The sequence below is a fragment of the Odontesthes bonariensis genome, chromosome 14 (assembly GCF_027942865.1).
Source record: "Odontesthes bonariensis isolate fOdoBon6 chromosome 14, fOdoBon6.hap1, whole genome shotgun sequence".
Lineage (NCBI taxonomy): Eukaryota > Metazoa > Chordata > Actinopteri > Atheriniformes > Atherinopsidae > Odontesthes > Odontesthes bonariensis.
In genome coordinates this window covers 34,774,142-34,799,395 of record NC_134519.1, presented here as the reverse complement: position 1 = coordinate 34,799,395, position 25,254 = coordinate 34,774,142, and the positions used below count along the sequence as shown (strand labels likewise).

Here is a 25,254-nt window from a genome sequence, read left to right as displayed (position 1 = left end):
AAGAGATGTGTAATGCAATCTAAATACCGGCTTCACTATAATATTGTGATGCTTCTGAGTAAGAACCTCTGGCTGGATTTCTATTAAAGGAGAAGTACTCTTTTCCTAAAATTGTCTGCATCCATCATTTATCTTTCTGCGCTGTGGCTAACAGGGAAAGCTCCTGTAAACAAACAGGAGAGACTGAACACCGACACTCCACCTTCAAACCTGGTGTTTACCACCAGCTGTATATCCTTCCTTCGCTCTGTTTAAAAATAACCCCACATATACAAACAACTGTGGCTGCATGTGCATTAACCATGAGTGTGCACTGGGAATGGAGGCTAAATCAAAATTAGACAGGAAAAAAATATGACATCAACAACCGTGGAAATCGTGTTTGAGCACATCCGTAAACATCATGTAACACGAGTCTTCATGTCTCCAACATCAAGTTGAATTGTAGAGTAATCCCCTTAAAAATGCAGTAAGGAAGCCACGAGGAAGCTGCAAGTCTTCTGGTGCTGCCGATGTCTGATTGGGTTTGTATCGCGGACCACAGACTTTAAAAGATAACCGATCAGTACCAAGGTCAAGAGAGAAAGCAGGAGCTTAAACGCCTTTGTTTCGGAGAGAGTACAAAACACCAAAAGGCAGATAGGGAAATTGCCTCTCGCTCAGACTCCAAGCCTGAAGTCATGGCAAGTGAAAAATGATAACAGCACAGAAGGGTAAAACATGCTGTTCACCAGCTCCATGAGTCACTTGTGACCGCACAACTGTGCACCACCCACCAGCACTGCAGAAATGAAAAGAAAAAACAGAAGGAAAGAAATACACTTGCTTGCATAACCACAAAAGGAGAGTGAATCAGTTTTTGCATGCTTTCCAGCTGCAAGTGAGCAGGTTACACAAATATATTCCCCTCTGGACAAATGGATGTGAAAGCAGCAATGTTCAGAATGCCATCCCGTTTCCATCTGGGATCCACAAAAAGGAAAGAACAAAATAAAAGGAAGCTTTCGGCTACATGATGAGGATTTCCTGTTTAAAGTTTAGCACGCCACTTTCCACACCAAATGTCGAGAACTGATCCCTTTTTCTTTAGCTTAAACATATCCTGTCCTAAATAAAGTGGAGCAAAAAGCAATAAATAAAGCAGATCTGATATGATATTATGAGTAACTGTTTTTGGAAAAAAATTCCACGAGTTCCCAAAAGGCATATTTAGATGCACAGATAGCTCCTTCTTTATGTTTCCTCTGCATTTGTCTTTGCCAAGTGATATACAATGAATGCAGGATAGCAGTCTTTCAAAAGGAATCAGGCGTTTTCATGTAGTTGCCAAGAATGAAAATCCACTGAAAGACAGACATTGTTGGCCTGGAAACACAATCATTTCTGCATTACCTCGTAGATCTTTAATGATACTTGTGTGGATACTTTGATGCTAAATCAATACTGAGGGACTGCAAAGATACACCTCCTTATACTTGTTGGCTGAGATAAAAAGTCAGACAAATAGTTTTCTCCTGTTCTGCTACGCTGCCTTGCAACAAAACCGACAATCACAAGTTGAGCAGTGCTCACTCTTCAAGAGTTGATAAACCTTTGACGACTTCTAAAAAAAAAAGTCCAGGACTTGAAAAGACCTCACAATAAAATCTCTCTCACATGTCTGCACGCCAGCATGGCTGACTGAACTGCAAAGGAGCCACAGAGGAGCCACAGAGGAACAACAGAGGAACAAAGCCACTGGGTGTGAATGCCAACTTTGCAAATCACTCCTCATTTCTTCATCTGCTGCAAAGGGAAACCAATATCAGGACTCCTGCGTATCGATTCCAGGCCAGACCAGCTCATTAGGACAATTAGATTCATCTCGTCTACCTGCAAAAATAATCTCATTCACCAACACATGTGACCCTTTGACATGATGAATCTCAATTACAACTGATGAGAAAGCTCCCATAGTATAAAACTGCAGAGCAGTTGTTAACCGCAAAGAAGCTGGAAGATGACAGATGCAAAAAGTTTGATTAAACGGAAATCATTGTTTGCCAGTTAAATCTAATACACAAACTCTATTACTCATGTTAAGTGTATCGAATGGGCTCTCATGGCAACAAAGCATTCTTCTTTAATGCATAATTTCCTTCAATTATCGCCGCAAACTGCCACGGTGAGGTTAAGTTACAGTTAGAGCTATTTGACTTTTCAATGCGCTTTGCTAAGCTCTTTTGTACAACACTTCAACTAATCTTAAGAGATTCCTTCAAGTATAAGCCTAAGCTGATGAAAAAAAACTCAAGATTTCCTTAAAGGAGAATTCCGGCTATTTTACAAACATATCCCATCTGTTGGAGACCCAGGAAAGTTGGCCAAAGGGAAAAACGCGAGAAATTTTCATGCCCGCCCGCTAATTTGTGCGCACGCCTGTGGAACACGGAAGCTGAGAAAGGTAAGTGCGCTGTTTTTGAAATCTCAAAATGTATAATGTCTGTGCTAGCTAATGGTATGGTTAGCCCCTGGGTTGAATTGTATTGCTACAGACACCACGGCCAATTCGGTAAAAAGTATTTTCATACACGTTAAGAGCCTCAGGAAAGGTTAAAAGCTTGCCCGATAGAGCCCGCTTTCATGGAAATCGGCGCAATTAGAAAACTTTGCGCAGCGGGCATGAAAATTTCTCGCGTTTTTCCCTTTGGCCAACTTTCCTGGGTCTCCAACAGATGGGATATGTTTGTAAAATAGCCGGAATTCTCCTTTAATATATTTCCTTAAGTATTTAGCAACTAGACTTAAGGGGTTTTTGTGCAACAAAATCTGCATTTTGACAGCAGGAACTTTCTCAAGCAACTAACCAATTCAGACTGGTCAAGTATTTCAAGATACAATGGAAAAAAACAAAACAGCAAAAATAGCAGCTCCAGCATTAATGCAGCCCAAGCGCACCTGGTGGTATGTATGCTTTTAGGCTGCCGTAACTATCAAAGCAATCCTGACACTCCAGTAAAGAGCTGACACTTCAGTGGACTTCATTTGCCCAATCTACTGAGCACCTTAGGCCTGGCTGCAAATGCAAAAGACCCAGGACTGACATAATCTTATAGCTCCGTGATGTTGGTCAAAATGTGCCTCGATTTCATTTCACGGACTTCTTCACTTGGACTTAACTGAAGGCGTTTTGTAGAAACAGCCCCTGATTATTAACCCATGAGAAACATTCTTCCCTTCTCAGCAGTTCAAAGGGGGCCGAGTCTGACGCCAGAGGCAAGATCAATTATCCCAAGCAGCCATTTCCATTGTCCTCTCCATCTGACACACCAGAAAATCTGGGTCCTATCAAAGGCTGAAGGGGCCATCAGCCAGCCAAGCCAGCTATTTTCCTTCATTTTACTTACCTTTACTCACTACTACTCATTTTCTTTTCCCCAGCCATTATCCCTTTACCCCATTTGGCTCTATCCTTTTCTCATCCTTTAATCCAAAGTCACACTGTTACTCGCTTCCAGCCTGCCCTTTCTGTGTCCTATTCATCGCTTTTTAATAACTCTATTGTCCTTTCCCTTTACTGTTTTAATGACAGTTTTTCTCACTAATGGCTGTTTTGACAAATGTCACCTTCTAAAAATTCCAGATGGCAGCTGGTGTCTTATATGTCCAGACAGCTGTGTGACTTTCAAACAGTTTTCCCAATCTTGTGTTTCCTAATTACACAGAAGAATCCTGCACCAGATACATAACAGGTGGAGTTTGGCTCTTCTGCCTGTGTAGAATCTGATATTACGATTACTGTACACAGCCAAAGGTATTCACCATCACACAGCGATAGGTTTTTAATCCGACTTATCGATCATATACAGTCAACTACTCAGTCGACTCATTTTTGTTTGGGGGGGGGCTTATAGACGATGTGCAGAACAAATGTTCACCACGCTGCTTCTGTCGGGGTTTGCACTTATAGTGGAAGCAACACATCGGAGTAGATGGTAATCTTTAGATGTACTTTAGAGAAATCAAACATTGTTTTTTATGATATTGCTGAATACTGAAGACAGAAACACTCATCATTACTGGGGCTATTTGATTACTTGTCCATCTCTGCTGCAGGAGCCTTCCAACCAGCCAGCGGGATCAAACATCACCACGAGTACAGCAGCTGACCCAAACACTTAAAGCAGGGAAATGGACGTGGATGGGATGAGGTGGCTGTATTTGTGCTTGCTTCTCAAATGCAGCCAGGATGGATGAACCAAGTTTTGCTTGAGTTTTTTTTTCCCCATTTAAGTTGTGCCACTAAATTCCAAAAATGTGTTCCAACATATTTTTCTATTTTACTATAGCTGGTGCTTTTAACCAAACAGACCTTGGAATTCCACCAGTATTTTGGCATCCCCAGCAGAGGATGAAGCCCTCTATGCAGGAACAAAACCTTCCCACATATTGCTTTGGACCATCAGGCCAGGTTTGCCTGCTTCTGCCAACTCCCAACTGATAGAAAAATGATAATGTTTCGGCTTATATGCTGCTGACTTGATGGAATAATCACATTCAACCATCTTGTGTTGTGTAAAAATACACAAGCTTCCTTTTTTGGTGGTAAACGTCTACCATCTGTTTATATAGTGTTGTTTTAATTAGTGCTGGACGGTATACCTGTTCACACCGAATACCGGTTTATAATTTCGTTATGATATGAATTTTTAATATACCGCCATACCGGTGTATTTGATTACACAACGGGGGGAACGCTGCGACATTGTTTGAGACGGGACCCTTTTCAGTGTTGCGCTTCTAAACACGCATGTTTACTGTCTATTTTTAACGCTATTTAAAAAATACTGGTATTCGTTAAGCTGCATTTCCTTTCCCTGCTCCCTCCGTCTCTCTGTCAGCCTACACACACACACACACACACACACACACACACACACAGCCCCTCCCCTCCGTGCACACCGCGTGTGTCTCCATCAGCGAGATCATGCCTGGGAAGCATGGAAGCTTGCTAGCTTCAGCACCGCGTTAGATTAGCTCCCATTAAAAAGTCCTATAAAAATATTTTATATTTTTAATACAATGTTGTCCCGTCCCGACCCATAGCAAACAAGCGATTACGCCTTCTTTATAAAGTTAACTAGTTGCAAGTTTGCCGTAAAACAAACAAAAAAAAAAAGTAGTTGGGTTGTCGAGGTCTAAACACTAGCAGCTGTGAATCAAATAAAGTAGGTTCTTTAAACTCTTACACTGAATGTTTGCTGCTTCAATCCAGAAAAATATTTTCCACGATTGAAAAAGAGACGTGTTGAGGATGAGGACCAGCCTGAACCGGAGGTATCAGTGTAATTAGCTATGTTATTAATTTGTTTACAATGAAGATGTGAATATTAATACAATAAAGTTGTGTGACCAATTATTAACGAAGGAATTATTTTGAAGAAATTTTATTTTAATTTTTAATTCTGTTCTCAATCTGTAGAAAATGCTGTGAACACCTAATTATGCATGAAAAAAAAATACCGTGAAACCGTGATACCATGAAAAAATACCGTGATATGTATTTTTGGTCATACCGCCCAGCACTAGTTTTAATGGTGCTGCACTGCTGCTGGAGCCTTAATTGAACAACAATAAATACAATAAATGTAGACATTTTTAAATCCAGGTTAAAAACATTTATTTTCTCTTGTGTCTATGCATGAAATCTGCACGATATCTTTTAATTTATCTAGACTGTTGCTTGTTTTTTTAATCATTTTAATTATTTTCTTTCTTTCTTTTTATATTCTTTTATGTATTTTTAATGTGTTTTCCACTCCCTCCTACAATGCTTTTATTTGATGTAATGCACTTTGAATTGTTTTGTACATGAAAATTGCTATACAAATAAACTTGACTTTGACTTAATTTCCCAGAGGGAACCTCCCAAGGGATCAATAAAGCTCTATATATCTAAACAGTTATTCAAGATATAAAGACAGACGCAGCAAAGCTAAAACATATTAAAAAAAAGCTAATATTTTCTTTCAAATATGGCTACCTTCATTTTGATAACTCTTATGAAGAGCTTTTAGGTGAATTATATTAATAGGGAGGTCATTTTTGAATGAATAAAGTATTTTTCAATTCTATTCTATTCAAAAAGGCACAGTCTGTAAAATCACTAAATGTAAATGAGTAATGTCTTCGCCCAGGTGCTGAGTGGATGCAAAATGATCTCAGTCAAAGAGAAAGTTCAACAAGAGCACAATGAAAATTCTTTTTTGTGAGAGTGGACAGAAAGGACTAAGAAGCTATGAATAACAGCTGAGCTCTGCTACAGTGATAAGGTAGAGACAATTCTGACTTTCAGTCCGACCCTTGCCAATAAAAGCCTCCTATAATTCAACCGTGGCAACCATAATATCTCAGGGATGTCTCAGTTAAAAAAAAAACAAAAAAAACTTGTGTGCTCGTCATTTTTTCCACTTTTCTTTGCAAATAATGTATTTGCATAATCTAAACCCCCCATACTTTATAACAGATATTTGTGTTGTTCCTGTAACCACGCGAGCATTAAATTTAACTGCTGTCTGTTGCTTAAAAAAAACTAAACGCAGACATTCAGGCACAGTTTGTCATTGAATGAGGACATTGTAAGTGGATCTAAAGCTGAATTATTCAGCAAACACTTCTCTTATTTTCAACCAGTTTATATTCCAAGCCCACCTGCAGCAGTTCAGATCTCTCTGCATATCTCAGCCATCAGTCCTGAATTCATTAAGATTCTATGTGTTGATGAAGCAAAAAAACATTATTTTCATTCCACAATGATAATTATCTCCTTACCAGTTTTTCCTTGAATACCATCTGTCTGAGCCACTTGAAATCAAGTGGTTTGAAAGCAGAAAAGACAAAAAGGGAGTCTTTTTCATAGTTTTCAGGTTTCTGGATAGCCCCCTCTGGATAGGTAATCCTCAAGGTGGTTTTGGTCCCTACATCTTTGCCATAGCCACTTACTGGGGCTTCATTCAACCTGCCAACGAAGAAGACAAATAGAATGGGATCTGCATTTAAAAAGGCTCATTGTACAGCTCAATGTCAGTGCCTTTCACATACATTTCTTTTTTAGTTAAAGGGGAACTCCGGTATTTTCAACATTAAGCCTCTTTTCTGAGTCGTCTGCAATGTTTTAGAACCCCCCTCACCGCTTTTTTGATGTTTACTGCTGTCTCCGGTATTTGCCTAATTTTGATTCATCTCAACCTGCTTCAGAATGGCAAGTCATATGCATGTCCTAAAAGGTCCGTAAAAGCACAATAAACGTCCGTTTTCAAAATAATCAACTCACCGGAGTGGTTACTGGTGTGCACTAGTAATCCATATCAAATTTCGTGGCGAAAAGTTTTATTTGGCAGCTCGTTCATGCTCGCACTATTTTCTTAGCGGTGGCGGAGTAATATCAACGAACATCCAGTACAAAATGTCAAATAAAACACGACAGAAGCAACTTTTCGCTACGAAATTTGATATGGATTACCAGTGCACACCAGTAACCACTCCGGTGAGTTGATTATATTGAAAACGGACGTTTATGGTGCTTTTACGGACCTTTTAAGACATGCATATGACCTGCCATTCTGAAGCAGGTTGAGATGAATCAAAATTAGGCAAATACCGGAGACAGTAGTAAACATCAAAAAAGCGGTGAGGGGGGTTCTAAAACATTGCAGACGACTCAGAAAAGAGCCTTAATGTTGAAAATACCGGAGTTCCCCTTTAACACAACCCTGCAGTTAACAGACAAAAAGATATGAGCCAGATGATAATTCCTAAAAGTTAATTTCTTATCAATTTAGACAAATGAAGGTGAGGAAAAAAAACAGTATTACATGAACATGTATGAGTCTACAAACGTTATTAAATGGACACACCCTAATTTACACATTACACCCAACAATGTCATTGTGATTTGTCATAAGACACTAGATGTGCAGGCAAAGGTAGAGTAAATGTTGCAAGATTTGGCTGACATGAGAACGGGCTGCACAAGCAGGGTGAGTATATGAAGATATCCCAGGAAGGCCTTCCTTGAAACCCCACCACAAAAGTCAATATAAAAATGTGGCAAAGCAACATCTGGATGAGACAGAGTGATTCTGTGAATATGGGCTGTGGACAAATACATTCTAAACTGAGCTCTTCAGACACAAGCACAAAAATATGGTATATATAGGCTATCAGGCCCATCCCCAATTAAACCAGCAGTCACACCTTTTATCACAAATATATTTAGGGGTTTGCACACAAAGTTTGGCCACTGCTGATATGTATCGGAGACAGCCAGGGAAGTAGTACCAGATGGGAAATGCTCCCACCTCACTTGCTTATGAAGTACAGACACCTCCCAAAGCCCACAATTAACCCACCAACGACTTTTTAAGCCACTAAGATTTGTATTGTCAGCTAAAGTTTGACTGACTGCTAGGGAGAAAGCCCTGGAAGAAAGTCTTTGGCACCGGAAACACTGCACAGATGAAAAACATGGACACAAGTGTGACCCATGAAGATGACATTTAAAAAAAAAGCCTTGTTTCTACAACATGACAATGATTCAAAGCATTCTCAAAACACATCGTAGAGTACGTCAAGAAGCAGAAGTCAAAGCTTTCGGAGTCTTCTGACATGATCATGGAAAGTCTACCAGGGTGTCTTTTATGTGTGTGCAAGACTCAAAATATCACAAGACTTTCCATGATCTGCAGGAAGAGTGGGTGGGCATTCAGAAACATGGCACAAAAGACAACTAAATGTGATTTCTACAAAGGCACTAAGTGGGAGACTCATTTTTCACACCTTACTTCATGGAATAAAGATTAAGAGCATACTGGCAGTTATAGAAAATCTCATTTTGAATGTCTGTTTGCTGCAGAGGCTTTTATAAACTTGAAGCAATAGTAGCCAGGAAGCACATATTTTCACATCCAAATAAATACAGAATGAATCAAGTTTTCTTAAAATCAATAAAACACATAACATCAAAGATCCCATCGTATGATTTAGCCTTGGATAAGACATGATTTACACACAATGCTTTCATTTGGAGGGACCAACTGTTCAGAATGCTTAATCACAGTGTCTTATTCATATTTATATTTTTTTGCCTCAGCTTACCTCACTACAACATCATAGTCATCTATACGGGAGCCCAAAGACTTATTGGACAAGATTCCACCATTGCCCACTATGATGCATCTTTTACAGCTGAGACTGGGAGGAGGGACAACCAGAAGTTAGTGAGAATGACATAAAGGAACTTCATGTTGACAGATGTGAGTGAGTGCGATTACCTGTCCAGCTCCTCTCCAAGTCCGTAATTTTTCGTCTCACTTAAAATGTTGTCTATTATTCTTTCTATAGAGGGAGAAAAAAAAAAATGACGAGGACAGAAATATATGAAGCCGTTGCCCAAAATGCACTGAGCATCTTCACTAAAAATAACTTGGCATTAAATGGGACTACTAGTGCAAATATCTCAAACTACCCAGACCACCGCAACTCGCGGTGTTTAGAGCGGCAACTCGTGTTGCGTCACCTTGAGCATGTTGCTTTAATATCAGAGATGACCTGATGTTTTTCCAATAACAAAAAGTCAATATTTGAAATCCTTTAAAAGATGAGCAGACCTCAAAATACCAGTTTAGACATCACAGGTTAGGTGGTCCTAAGACAGAGGGAGACAACATTTCTCTCCATTTATTAAGCTACAGATACGGAGTGGCCAATCAAACCTCAGAATTAGTGCTGATGGACATATTGAGGGAAAAAAAAAAAGCTGCTGTGTTCCGAAGAGCAGTGAAGCTGGGAGAAGCAGACATACAGAGTTCCGAATGGTACAAGTGTGCATGTATCAACTCTCCCATAAAAAGCACTCGGGGAGGAATGCTGTTTTCAAACAAGCACATTCTCCTGGCTGAGCAGTCAATGTTGAGCTGGCCTCCTTGCGTGGCCAGCACCTCTCTGATTGCAGGGTGAGAAAGGAGGATGTTTAGCCATAGCATGCATACCTGCTGAGTTCTACAGAACATTCTGCTGGAATCATGCTTCCAGTATTAGATATTCTAAATACTTCCTCTCCTCCTGAATATTTTTAGGTCTGTCAAACTCATAATCCATCTCCCATAACATCCCCAAGTGCAGATTCCATTACAGTTGTATCCACCTTTGATTCATTTGTACATGGAGCTAATTCTTAAGTACCGTATAAGGATGCTTTGGATTACACGATAAATTGATCTCCCTTTTTTGCCATCTACATAAACACACAATCAATCTTTACCACATTGTTAAAAGTATCAGGCATTTTTAGTGCACTCCACCTAATATAATCTCCACGGAGCACACTGTCAGAGAGGGGCCAAGAGAAAGTAAGGCTACGGCTACACGAAAACGTTTTTCACTGTAAACGATACTTTTGCTTATCGTTTGGCTGTCGCGGCCACACGGAGCCGGCGTTCCCACTACCCCAAAATGATAGTTTTGGAGAACGGGTTCCAGAGTGGGAAGATCTGAGAACGCCGTCGTTTCGTTTCCATTGTTAGAGCCAAAACGGATTCGTTTACATCTGCGTCACAGCCACATGGCCAACGCCAGTGACGTATACACTAGGGGTGGCACGGATCACAAAACTCACGGTTCGGTGTGTATCACGGTTTGAGGTCTACGGTTTAGTACGTTTTTTTATTTTTTTAAACTTTTTTTAACTTTTAGCCCCATAATACAAACCATTACACCAGTGGAACACTGTAATTATCGCTGAAAAGATTTTACTACCAGAAAGCTAGTATTTTGAGAGCGAAAGGATGATTTCAGACAATGGATGATTTCAACATGTTTACATTTATTACTAAAAAAAAAGTGTCCGGAATGTTTGCTGCGATCTGGTGGCATCTACAGGACAACCACAATAGAAATGGGGAAAAAGTGACATACCGTGGCTCCAGCACCTTCAACATGTTTCTAAAGCCTTCAGCCTCCACCACGCTATAGGGCTGCATGTCCTTCGCAATGAATAAACCAATGGCTTTGGAAATTGATTTTGCTTTTACGGTGTCCTCAGCCAGAGGCTGTTTAAATGCAGCGCTGAGCTTTTTGGCAGGCTCTCCTCTCCTCCCCTCCACTGACACACTTGGGTGATGTCTGCGCAAATGGCCGAACATAATTGAAGTGTTTCCACTAGCGTATGCAAGACGGGTTTTGCAATGCTTGCATGTCGTAATCGTTCGATCCACGCTTTTGTTGCCAGCATCGGCCCGACTTCACTACTTCCACTTGCCGTGTTTGTGCACGCCGCCACACCTCTTCGCTTTCGCTTCTTTGACGCAAATTGAAACCACGTGCTAACATACGGGCTACAATGCGAACGTCGAACGTCTGGACACAAAAAAAAAAAAAAAAATAATAAAAATTAAACCGTGGACCCCGTACGGTTTGCACACGCCCCGCCCCGTGAGAAGCAAACCGTACGGTTCGGAGCATCCACCAAAACCGTACCATGCCTAGTATACACATACGTCAGTGACCAGAACAAAAAGCGGCTTCCATTCAAAATCCAGAAGAAAAAGACAACACAACAAGGACAGACAGCGATCATCATGGACCCCACAACATTGATAGCAGCACTGCTGCAGACACTGCTAACTACAGCGGCGTTGTTGAAGGAACAACGTGAGCTTCGCGCTGGTAGAAGTAGGGGCGTACACACATGCAGATTGCTTCTTCTATTGTTCTGGTGTAACCGGTGGGGGTGGCTTACAGCGCACCTAGAGGTGTTTCGTGTGTACTGCATCGTTTTCAGCAAGCGTCGCGTTTCCATGTGGACACAGAAGCTTTCCTGTGTGGTCGCAATAATTTTTGTACCCGTTTTCAAAAAAACCCTCGTTTCGTTTTCGTGTAGCCGTAGCCTAAGAGTAAAGGCAGAGTGATGACAGTTTAGATGAGACCTCAAAGCTGTTTGTAAGGCATTACAGCTCGTTCACCCAGACTAACGATCCTAATGATTAACCTGCTGCAGAGAGGCAGGCAGAGCCACGGCTCATTGTTTGGATGTGGTGTCGATGTCTGGCGTCAAGCATCACCCCGAGCAGCATAAACACACAAGGCTGAGGACCACACCTGGATCCAAGAGGGTGAAAAGTGAAAAATCACACTGGGCAGTGCTCTATTCCAAAAGACGACATGGCAGCTAATCGTTATAAGAACGGGGTAAACATTTCAGCCAAGTATGTCTCGGGGTGGAGCCAAAGACGAATGGCTGAAGGTTCAGTCATTAGTCCAGCATGGAACTCTTGAAATGAAGAAAATCTCTAACCGTAACACAGAAGAAGTGCAGAAGCATCACATAAAACATAAACACAGACACATAGCTGGAGAGGGTGCAGCCTAAACAATCTAAAGAATCCTGTGATGAGAGAACGGTATTTTTTATTTTACACCTGAAAGACCTCAAGGGGCTCTTGATTGAAAATGTTGAAGTGGATATTTAATTCTTTAAATTAACAAAAAAAATATATAAATAAACACATTTCACCTTTACTTCCAGCACATAAGCCAACTAAAAAGGAAAAAAAGCATTTGGTTTGTACTGTGAAACAGCTAACATCTCGGTCAATTATTGGATTTTTGGAGGATCCATCCAAGGATCAAAGGAAAAGTCATCCTTTGAGGATTTATGTCAGTAAGGGGAAATGACGCAGTAAAATAACTGTAAGTATCTGTTAATGAAAGGCTTTATCAACTTCTCTGATCTGTTTTAAACCAGACTCGATGCACATGAACTTTCAGAAATGACAAAGAAGTCTCCTATACTTATTAAAACAGAATAGAATCTAAAATTCTTCTATTCACATTTAAGGCTGTTAATGACTGAGCTCCATCATATCTTAAAGATCTCATTGTTAGATATTTTCCTACCAGAGCACTTCGCTCTCAGACGGCAGGTTTACTTGAGGGTCCCAGAATTTCTAAAAGTAGAATGGGAGGCAGAGCCTTCAGTTATCAGGCCCCTCTCTGTGGAACCAGCTGCCAGTTTGGGAAGCAGAGCCTTCAGTTATCAGACCCCTCTCTGTGGAACCAGCTGCCAGTTTGGGAGGCAGAGCATTCAGTTATCAGGCCCCTCTCTGTGGAACCAGCTGCCAGTTTGGGAGACAGAGCCTTCAGTTATCAGGCCCCTCTATTGCGTGTTTCCACTAGCACGCAGTACCTGCAACCGGGTAGATTTTCCGTATCACCTCAGCCCTGGTTCCAAGCGAGCCGAAGCGTTACTAAAACGTGACGTCAGCCGACTGCCTTCCACTGATTGGCCGATGAGTGTCGTCACTTTTCAATACTGTTTTGTCTGGCGGCCAGGAGTCTTCTCTGGTTCTCTTCTCTTGCCTTCTGTGCGACAAAAAGCCACAGGGTGAGCAGCAACATGAGTGCCTCAATGTCCTCCATGCTATCCTCCTCGTATGTTGTCGTTGTTGTTCTGGTCGCGCAGCCGTGTTATGACGACCCCGCCCACGTCGAGGAGGCACGAAGTGTAATGGAAACACAACCAAACCAAGCCTTGCCGAGCGAGTGGAAAAGCGCCATAAGTGGAACCAGCTGCCAGTTTGGGAGGCAGAGCCTTCAGTTGTCAGACCCCTCTCTGTGGAACCAGCTGCCAGTTTGGCTTCAGGAAGCAGATACCCTCTATACCTTTAAGATCAGGCTTAAAACTTTCCTTTTTGATAAAGGTTAAAGTTAGGGGTGGCTCAGGTGAGCCTGAAACATCCCATAGTTAAGCTGCTGATGGCCACCCTTCCTGAGTCTGGTTCTGCCAGAGGTTTCTTCCTGTTAAAAGGGAGTCGTTCCTCTCCACAGTCGCCTCAGGCACGCTCAGGACGGGAGATTGGACTGAAGACGAGTTTCGGTGCAATCTGTTGGTTTCGTTAGCTCGGAAATTGTTTTTGAATTGGCTCTATATGAATGAATTGGACTAATTTTGAATTTAATTAACTGGATTTGATTGGATAATGACGACTATGAATTGAACTCCAATTGTCTGGAATTGGACTGGAACCAGCTTGAAGTGCCTTGAGATGACATTTGTTGTGATTTGGTGCTAAATAAATAAACTGAATTGAATTGAATAGATTTAAAGAGACGTACTGTTAAAAACGCAGTAGCTGAACAAACTCTGCTCTAAAACCTGCCTTCTCTCCCGACATCTTCCCAAAAGATAAAAGTACTGCATTTTGAGGAGTAATTAAGAGCTTAATGCCATTCCTATCGAGGCACAATAATAATCTAAGTGGGAGGAGGCCAGTGAAAACTTGCACGGAACAGAACCAATTTTAGCACAAAAAAAAAGTTCCTCTGAGACTGAATGAATCCCGCATAACTGTTCTCAGGCTGTGGCTGATGTGTGCAAAAGATACTTCTTGGCAGAATAAAAAGTAAAAATAAAACTTCCACCCACCATCACCTCTCCAAGCTCTCAATTTGGAATCCTTTGTGGTGTTCTATTCAGGATCCACACGTATCATCTCTCCACATGAGTACCACTCAAAAGGGAAAAACCACTGCCATCACAGTCCGTGGAGAAAACAGAAACCAGGTGTAACACTCACACAAGGAGTGCTCTTTTGGTAGTGTCTGTGTAGAGTGAGGGTGCGTGTGTTCAGATGACAGTAGAGAACTTGGATGAGCACAAAGGTAACATTCACTGTACCTTCAGCTTCTAAGTATTGGAAAAATGTGAAAGAGATTAATGTTAGCTCCTCAGTTCCCATGGTGCTGTGTACTGGTTCGATATCTGAACTGCTGGGGTGTGTTGAAGTCAGGGAACAAGTGTAAACACTGCATGCTCGTGCATTAAAGTCTAGGGGTTAGATGGCAGTTGTCCAGCAAACAATCACTTAAAAGCTTAGGACAAACAGCAGCAGGGATTTAAAAGAAAACAAGAATAGAAAATATGAATAAACACTTGTGAAAGGGGTTTAAATAGGATATAATATGATCTGTAGGTGCAAAAATATATTAAATGCAAATCAAGTTTATTCTATTAAATAAACAGCTATGAAATAAAAAAAGAATTCAGAGCTTATCTTAACTGAAGAGGTGTGGACTCGGGTAACATGACTTGGACTTGAGTCGAACTAGTCACAAAATTGAGTACTTTATACTTGACTAAATTAAAGATCTGCAACACAACTTGAATGACTTGTGACTTCACTTTGAGTTAAGCATATTGCCCTGAAAGTACTTGATACCCTCAACCAGGAGTCCTCAACTACTAGGCAAAAGACCAGTATTGGGCCACGTCTTGTTCAGAAAGAAAGAAATCAATGAAATACCTTGAAAAATAAGTATGGAGTTGGATTGACGAATAGCGACGGAGATGCATACCGAGGCCTTAAACCTTTCAAAGTTCTCCGTCGGGATGTCGGATACGCAAGGCAATTCACCTCCCGATCAGTAGGCGTCGCTACGTTAGACGACCTAATCTTGCGACGTCTATCGTGAAAGTCGTTGATCGATTGTTCACCTTCCGGCTCCGTTCCACTCCTCACAGTGAACGATGGCGACCGAGAGAGAAAGACTGTTGTTGGAGTTTGTTGATTTTGAAATGCAAATAATTTTGACCAAATGTTGACCGGCACACAGTAAACTCTTTCAAAAATGGCAGTGTTGTTGTTGTGAGAGGAAGGAGCTAAACCGGAAAAGTGATTCTGGAAATGGTGTTGTTAGCCGACCAATCACAACCCTTGGGGTCTCAGCGAGTCTCCGTCGCCTCGACGGATAGATAGATAGGAATTTTGGCCGACGCACTCAAGCGACGGAGAGCGTCAAAATTAAATATAAGACCTTGGATGAAAATCTGGGCGTTTTTAAGACCTTAAATTTAAAGTTCCAAATTTGAGACATTTTTAGACTTTTTAAGACCCAGCGGGAACCCTGGGCTACATAAACATCCCCTCTGCTGACACATCTCTAATAAAGATGCTTCTGAGTGAAAGTCAAACAGCACAATCAATCTCAGAGACTCTCAAACTGTTCATGCACTGAAGCCTAATATGTTGGATTTTTTTTTCAGAGAAAGACTGGCCAGGAGACCAGAGACTGGTCAGGAGGCAGTGCTTTTACGAGGCAGGTTAGATTAGCAGTAGAAGACACCATGCTGATACACAGGGATTTCTTTGCTAAGCCACTAGAACTGCTTAGTAGTACAGGCTTCATGTCTTAATGGATTACATAACATTTGGTAAAAAGCACATTAGTTAAGGACTCAAACTCAAAGTTTAAGACTTGGACATGACTCAGAACTTCAGTAGAAAGACTTGAGACTTGCATATTAATGACTCTGTACCACCTTTGGTTAGATGTCATAAACATTCCAAGGCAGCACATCAATTCACAAAATTACATTTTTTTTTTCAAGAGAGAAGACTCAACTTGTTCCTGTCGGACTACAAAAACACACTTGAACCACAATTGCTCAGTGGTACAACAGACTGATGAGTCTTTTCACTTAGTCTTCAGTCTTCTGCATCACCGTCCACATTAATCAGACGACAGTCAAACATTTGTTTGAAACCTTTGTGGATTTCAGACGATCTGCTCTGCTGCCAGTTATGTCCATCATACCAATCATGGTAGTTTGCTTAAATCAAGGACCTTTATGTTTTCCATTTCTCTCCAGAGATACAAGATTTGATAAGAGTTAGTGTTGGTGTTTGACCTTAAAAATCTGGGGGTTTTGCCAACGAGGAGTCAGAACCAAAATAAAACCAGTCACTGGAACCCACCCAGAAGTCAAACAATAGCCAAGCATGCATGATGGGTGGAAGAGATTAGGTCATTTCTTGGATTTAAAAAGGCTACTGTTTAGTAACTGCTTCAGACATCTCCAACAGTCCATTAATAAACCAACCCTTGGAGTTCACAAACACCCCCTGCTTGCATTATTATTGGATGATTACATAACCTTGGCAAAAACTTAAGGTGGCTAAAATATGATGGATTATCCGTCTCACACTGTCATAACTCAGGACAAGACAAATATAAAAAAAACAAAGAAACTTTTTTTTTTTGCCAAAAACAAGACTTAAAAAAATAAATAATGAACAGAAACAGCTTTTTTTACCCTATACCTCTGAATTGCTGTTCACGTCTCAGATTTTGCACAAATTCAAACAGAAAAACCAAGGACAGAGAATATTCTCCAATGAGACACGTTAAATCAGGATTAAAAGCTCCATCAGTGACGCCAGAAGAGCACATAGTGCGAGCTGAAGCTTCCTGATAGGAGTGGCATGTGGTCGTTCTTAAGGACTTTGAGAGCACATATGCAGGTAACGCACAGTATACAACATATACACACAAGTGGAGAACAGTTGTGATGAACATTTTTACCTTGTGTTCTGAAACCAAATGGAGGCAAGTAATTGCTGACTTTCGCTAGTCGTTTGAAGTTCCGATCAAGAAACATGGGAGCTGATTTTGTGAACCTGCAAGATAGGAAGTAAAAGGAAGAAGGAAAAAAGTTTTCAATAACCCATCCCATTTCATTAATGCAGCATGTTTAGATCATTACTTTTCTTAGCATACTTACTCCTGTAACCAGCCTTTTTGGAGAAAGAACTATTTATTCTCTTTTGTATTCCCTCACTATACTTTTTCTCAAAAATCAAAACAATTAGAGAAAACATTCACGCAACACAGACAAACAAGAAAACTAATCTGTGTCTAAAACCTAGAAATAACTCTGACGTTATGTCACAATTTAATATTGTTGATTTAAAAATCCTAGAGGAAACAGTTCGGCATCTGAAATCAACAACTTGCACTCTGGACATAATACCATCCGACTTTTTAAAAACTGTTTTTACCTCAGTAGAAAGTGATCTCCTACAAATAGTTAACAGCTCACTGGCATCAGGCATTTTTCCCCAAGTCACTAAAGACAGCTGCCATTAAGCCACTCCTAAAGAAGAGAACTCTAGACGCCTCTATGATGAACAACTACAGACCTGTCTCTAACCTCTCTTTTATATCTAAGATTATTGAGAAAGTTGTATTTAACCAGCTCAACGACTTTCTGAATGAAAGTGGAAGTCTTGATAACTTTCAATCAGGCTTCAGACGTCATCACAGCACTGAAACAGCTCTGGTCAAAGTGTTAAACGACATTAGGTTGAATACTGATTCTGGAAATGTTTCAGTCCTGGTTCTGTTGGACCTCAGCGCTGCGTTTGATACTGTAGATCACAGAATCCTGTTGCACAGGCTGGAAAACTGGGTTGGACTTTCTGGAGCGGTCCTTAACTGGTTCAGGTCCTACTTAGAAGGTCGGAGTTATTTTGTTACAATTGGCAGCTATGAATATGAGCGAGTGGCCATGACTTGGGGAGTCCCCCAGGGGTCAATTCTCGGACCTCTTCTGTTTAACTTGTATATGCTCCCTTTGGGTCAGATATTCCAGAACTTTAACATCAGTTATCACAGTTATGCAGACGATACACAACTTTATGTGTCTCTGTCACCGGACGGCTGCAGCCCAGCAGACGTACTGTGTCAGTGTCTGGAGGAAGTAAACACCTGGATGAGAGAGAATTTTCTACAATGAAATGAAAACAAAACTGAGATAATTCGGTTTGGGATCAAAGAGAAGAGGGACAGCGTTGGTAAATATCCTGAGACTCTGGACCTTACAATCACTGACCAAGTTGGTAACCTCGGAGTGTTGATAGACTCAGATCTGACTTTCAGCAGCCACATCAAAGCTGTCACCAAGGCAGCTTTTTACCACCTCAGAAACATCAACAGAATTAAAGGTTTCCTCTCCAGTAGACTCCATTACCGTAATGCTCTTTTAACTGGACTTCCCAAAAAGAGCATTAAACATCTGCAGCTCATCCAGAACGCTGCTGCTGGAGTTTTAACCCGGACTAAGAGATCTGAACACATCACAGCAGCTTTAAAATCTTTACTCTGGCTTCCAGTCAGTCACAGAATAGATTTTAAAAGCCTGCTGATGGTTTACAAATCCCAGAACGGTTTAGGCCCAAAATACATCTGTGATATGTTCAGGGAATATAAATCTAGCAGAGCTCTTAGATCCAAGGACTCAGGTCCAGTTAGTCCAGTCCAGAGTCCAGACTAAATATGGAGAAGCAGCATTTAGCTGTTATGCTGCAAACAAGTGGAACAAACTGCAAGTGGAGATTAAACTTTCACCAAATGGAGACATTTTTAAATCCAGGTTAAAAACATTTATTTTCTCATGTGTCTATGCATGAAATCCGCATGGTATCTTTGAATTTATCTAGACTGTTGCTTGTTTTTAATCATTTTAATTATTAATGTATTTATTTGTTTTTACATCCTTTATGTATTTTTAATGCTTCTCCCACTACCCGCTGCAATGCTTTCATGTAAAGCAATTGTTTTGTACATGAAATGTGCTTTACCAATAAACTTGACTTGACTTGAGTCCATTTCCCACCTCCCATGGGCCACGTGCATTAAAGCCCTGACAAAAGCAGCCAAAAACTAGGCAGGTAATAGAAACTGAAGGGCAGGGGGGGGACAGGGTAGGCACCTGTAGTGTATAATCCATCAACATAACTGCTCTACCAGGTCTGACACTATGTTGGCGAGTCAACATACTTATAAAATGCCTTTTTCTAAAGGGTCTGGAGCTAAACTGCTTCTACAAAGGTAATTGGAGGGAAGAAGTATTCCTCACCATTCCCCAATTTAGGAGGTCCCTCCATAAAACAAACAAAGCGCATGCCTAAAATACAAAAAGCATGTGTTTCCCCATGATGGACAACGCAGTTTAAACTAAACCAGCCAGAAGCAAGCCACATTAGACAGAGTCCAATACTCAAAAACACAACTGTGACTAAAGTTTTAATGCCCCATGAACTGCTACCTCCAACATCGCCTCTTCCTTATCCTGTCTATGGAAGTGTGGATGTGTTTCCTCTGATTAATAGCAGCTCCAAAATCAAAAGAATCCATTTCCTTTTAGTCAGGCCTGTGACCCGAGTACTGGGCTTAGTGCCACTTCTGCGAGTGCGCCTTCAGGGTGGATGTGTGTTTTCATGACCGCTGTGATAGCTCGAGGGATGCCAGAAGAGAGCAGGAGGAGACAGTCTTTCTCGTCTTTTCTCTTTCGATGTTTATATGCACAGAACTTTATGGACATATTTTTCTATAGGTGCCGTAAACACACACAGAAAAGACTAATCTAGGTGGCTGTACCAAAATCTAATAATATGGTTATTGTGCAATATTTTCATATGCTCCAAGACATACAGAACTTACAAACAAAGACTGATGTACTGTTCTTCTGGCCAGAACCAGACCACCAGCAGCACACTCACAAATCCTGGATGATGGCTAGCGCTGAGCAGTAATTACACAGACTTACTCAGTAAACATAAATTATGGCTCCCAGAGCCTACAGACCACTAACTAGCAAAGAAATTTGGAACTGTGAAATTAAAAGGGGACACATAAGCACAAACTGCTGTTTCCCAGCAGGAATCATGGATCTCTTATTATCCTAACACTGCCATGGACTCGCATGATGTACGTGGATCTCTGAAGCATAATGACTAAACATGGCTGACACTACTGCTATACCTTCCGGTTAGGTTCAACATCTTCCGAGCACTGTTAACAGCCCTTGATATCCTCATTAATCTTCACCTTTTCAGCATGTGAGCAGAGACAGACTCAGATGAGGCACTTGTGTTTGGCTTTCTCTGCTCCTCACATCACCTGACAGAAGCATACACACTCAGAGATTTCTGTCCTGCCAAAACAAATGGAGATTCATTAAACTTAAGACTTCTGAGGGTATAAGGGGCTATAAATAACAAGATCCCATTACAAGTCACTGAGCCCTGACAATGCAGACAGACAGGGGGTTGCTTGATGTTAAATAAAAAGTGAGGACTCCCAAAACAGCCAGGAGGTAGGGATGCATTGTGCTCATTTCCTTTGCTGGGTCCATCTCTCACAAGCAATATTTTCATAACCGTGCCACTTCAAGTTCACTGCCAACACTTGATTTAGGGCTCCAATACAAACAGTTTTGGGTAAAGCAGAGGGAAGAGGGAGGTGTGTAAAATAAATTGGACTCTGCAAGGCACGGGCCTTCAGAGAAGACAAACACGGAGGAAGCAGGAGATGATTAGAAGGGGAGCCACACGACCTCACCGCTAAAGGTTAAGTAGTTTTCTTTAACCACTGAACTGTGGGCCACACCCATTTGGAAATGCTACCATAAGTACTCAAATGGATTTGTTTTGCTTGGTAAATGCATAGCAGGCAGGAATAAATAAAGCTAACAAATAAGATGTTAATTGGTTTATTTACTTTAAATATGCCCACAATAAATCACAACCTAACATTCATACTGCACGACTGTGTCCACTCAACCAGACGATGACACTCATGCAGAGAACCACAAAAATGCAAAAAAAAAAAATGGACAAAGTGTAGTGCTAATGGAGCCCATTGATCTGTGTGTGACCTGGCAGAAGGTGGTAATTAGTGGAATCCCAGTTTGTCGTGCAAAACTTTGTTGCGACACGTGCAGCTCATTAGAGGAAGTCATTATTGCATAGCCTCTCATATGGGTAGAGGAAAGTTATCAATTTCAAAAGTTTGATCAATTTTGCATAGAACCACTGGAAACAGTCGGGCCAAGAGGTACTTGGGTATAGAAAGACCCCAAAACAGTTCAGCCATTTAGTGTGACACCACATGCGCTTTCTGTCCTTGTTTCTATCATCTCCATCATCTTCACTGTCAAATAAAGGCAAAAAGACCAGGAATACACTGCAAAAAAGTCTTGATCAAAACCTTTTTTTAAAAATAGATTCTTTTTTTTGGTTGTTTAACGGGTACCTTCCATTCTTTCCCTCATTGAAGGCTTTGTGCTTCTTATTATTGTGACCCTTCAGGGGCATGGTTCAATACTGCTGCTTAAAACATGGCGTTGGTGAATTTGAATCACATAATTAGGTCAAGTACTCCTTAAAGTGCCAGTGGCTGTTGTTAATCAAAGCGGAAAATTACTCCTGCTTAGCTTCAAGATTAGCTAATGGGACAATGTTCTACAGATCAAGCCGAGAATAGTGACAAACAGAGGCCCAAATGAAGGGAGGAGAGAAAAAAAAAAAAAAAAAAAAAAATCAAAAGAAGCAATGACATCAAGAGGGCCGTGGAGGATTGTTTGGACTGTGTGGGCTGCGTACTAGAGATCTCATGATTAGTCCGGACAGGAAGTTGGTGTCACCCATAGAAAAAGCCTCTAAAGGCTCTATGATGTGACAAGGAAGAGATGGGAGACCTTGTGCTCGGGTGACAAAGGTTCTATTGTGTAACAGGGGATTACAAGGACACAGTTGAGTTTTTGTGGTGGGGGAGAAAATGATAAAAACACGATTGAAACCGAGATTGGACAGGAATGTGGAGGCTTCTTTATCTCTGATAAAAAACCCTGAAGGCCTAGTTGGCTTGAGGAGTGACATCATGGACCTTGGTATGCTCGACTAAGAGCTTCTCTCCCGTTAACACCAAATGAAAATGATTTATGAAGTTCTTTGTGCAATCTGAGAATTAGTTGGCTAATCCACCTCTACGTGTTACAAGAAAATATGCGCAAAAGTCAGAACAGAGCACTTCTCACTTAGGATAGATGGCGTTCATCTTGGCTTCTACATATCCTGGCTTGCACGCCCCTTCGCTGAGGTTGCCATACTTGTATGTCAACTCCAGTGACCTGTAAATTAACAAAACAGAGAGAGACATTAATCAAACACATCATTATAACTGATGTACAGTTGTCCTGACAAATTCAAAGCCTCAAAATACCAAGTTGTCAAACAGTCTCTTGGAGAAAGAGGGCTGTGGATTGTTTAGAAGGTTGAAGAAGTCAGCAACGGCTATGTTTATCAGCCGTGTGTGGCAGGACAAAGCAGAGAGGCCTTGTCTAAATAATCACACCAGCAGTGCTAAGTCTAGAACCTCCCGATTACTACCGTGATCATTAATAATCTGATGTACACCATGATTCTAGTTCAAATAAACAGGGAGGAGGGAGAGGGGCCAGGGTCTTTCACTATGTGAGGTCCAAAATCAAAGATGGCAGCAGAAACAGCGTGACTTCAGCATGTTTGCACATAATTGGAAGCTCCGCTATGCTCATGCACTATATTTCAGCCCGTTCAAATGCACTTGCAACTTGGCTTTTGCTGGAAAGGGATTTGGTGAGAATGAAATCTAGGATGTATTTTTTCACTGGTCAAGACAACCAGCAGGATTAAGTGACCTATGTCACATACTAATTACTAGTTTTAAGATGAACTGCAATATATGGTTATGCTCAAATGGAATAATTAATGACATTATAGATATAAATTAAGATCCATGTGAAATCTACCTTAAAGTATGTGTTGAAAGACTGTGTGTGCAGTGTGTGGACAGACACTGGAAGCCTGACAGCACATGGGTACTGCCTGTCTGCATGGTAACGAAGGAGCACCGTGTGGACCTTCCATTGGCAGTCTACAGTTCAAGTGTCAAACCAATTCGGGGAATTCTACACATTTCAACTGACATGCTGAGAAAGCGACTGCATGAATATCTACTGGACCAGCTCCTCAGCCTGACAAACAATTCACACAAATGACTCCAGTTATTACACCGACCACCTGGAATATCTTTGCAGCTGTCATCACATGTGTTTGTGGCAATGTAAGTTTGTTTGAAAAAAAGAAGACATCAAATTAGACCAATTGGCCCAACGTTTACATTTTCATGCTTCTCAACTGAACAAAAAACCTGCAATAGTGCGTCTTTCAATAACACAGATGTAAAATCATATATCATAGAGTCTAAAAGGGACTTCAACAGTCCTCAGCACAAGAGTTTGAAATACTCTCTGCAGTGGTAAATGTGTTCCTTTAAAGTAGTATTTAATTCATAAAAACATATATTTACTCACAGTTTTGTGTCCAGCTGGAGCAGAAAGCCCTGCTTATCGTACACTGGAAAAAAAAAGATGAACAGAAATGGCGATGAGTCCACAAAGTGCATGGATAAAAAAAATAGAGGCCTTTATAGAGTCATCCAATCTACATTATTTCAACTACCAGCCCTCTAACTATAAGCTGTAGTTGTAAACGGCAGGTGTAGCTTTCACAGGAAAACAATATGGCAAATGTAAAAGCATTAAGTATTTGTGACAAACAAGCAAGGTTAGGAAGAAGCCGGCCAAAACAATCTGTTGAGATTTAAAAAAAAAAAAAAATGTTAGAAAATAAGTTAGGGATCACCTATGGACATCCAGTAGGTGCCTGGTGAAGCATTGAGGTAGAAGACAGAAGAGCACAGAAAACCAGGAGGAAATTATTTGATGTGAAATGAAAAGTTTATTTCAAAATGTGTCATTTGAGTTTCTATTTCAGTCTTCCATTTTTCAAAATAGTTTACAGTCTACCAATTTCTGTCAGCAGAATAATGTGAGGACTGAGTTGAACGTAAGCATTAGTTGAAAGTAGGAATAGCACAGTATTACTCCTGTAGTTGTGGTTCTTGTCTTCAAAGAGAAACTGGAGAACAAAGATAAAAGAAAAAGACAATGGGAATGTAAGACAACCGAGTAGGGCAGGATCCAAGCACTGCCTTGGAGATGGTAACTTGCAAGAGGCAAGGTGAGGGATTGAGTCTGTGTGCATTAAGTTGAGAAGCATTAAGCAGCCAGAGGGAAAGACGAGGCAACTTGGAAGAAACTGAAGCTGCAGGTTCGTACTGCAGAGAAAGAAAAATGTTGATCCTAAAAGGTCTCTTACAAAAGTAAGCACCAAAACTCCAGTAAAATACCTCACTGCCATATGTTACCAAGCTACGACAACAGAGGGCAGTGTTGTAAAACACTGGAGCTTCATATGGAGGATGACGACTGGGGAGAGGTTTCATTCCAACTAAACTAAACTGAGTGTTTGATGACTAGAACTTGGATTTATTTAAAGCTTATTAAAGCTGCGGTCGGCAACTTTTTTTTGGTCATATTAGCTTGAACTGTCATGGGATTCTGGAAGTAGAATATTAAATAGGCTGTTTAGGATAAATAACGAAATCTGTAGCTCCCTCTGAAGCCTGTAATCATGCTTGCAAAAACCGAGCACTCCCGGCTGTTTTTAACCAATCAAGTTAGGGTGGAGGAATCCTACCTGTCAATCACAGCTT

General features: G+C 41.0%; 1 protein-coding gene across 4 annotated transcripts in view; it reads right to left on the bottom strand.

Annotated features, from left to right (window-relative positions):
- st3gal3b (ST3 beta-galactoside alpha-2,3-sialyltransferase 3b) overlaps positions 1–25,254 on the bottom strand; it is a 56,661-nt gene that overhangs the window by 16,336 nt on the left and 15,071 nt on the right. For 3 of the 4 annotated variants that reach the window (XM_075484169.1, XM_075484170.1, XM_075484171.1), the window contains 6 exons: positions 24,011–24,053; positions 22,694–22,786; positions 17,398–17,492; positions 9,312–9,375; positions 9,136–9,231; positions 6,811–6,997 (listed from right to left, as the gene is read on the bottom strand). In XM_075484169.1, coding sequence (XP_075340284.1) covers positions 6,811–6,997; positions 9,136–9,231; positions 9,312–9,375; positions 17,398–17,492; positions 22,694–22,786; positions 24,011–24,053 — 578 coding nt within the window. Of the gene's footprint in view, positions 1–6,810; positions 6,998–9,135; positions 9,232–9,311; positions 9,376–17,397; positions 17,493–22,693; positions 22,787–24,010; positions 24,054–24,341; positions 24,848–25,254 lie in introns of those variants that run through there. The other variant, XM_075484173.1, reaches the window with a different exon arrangement.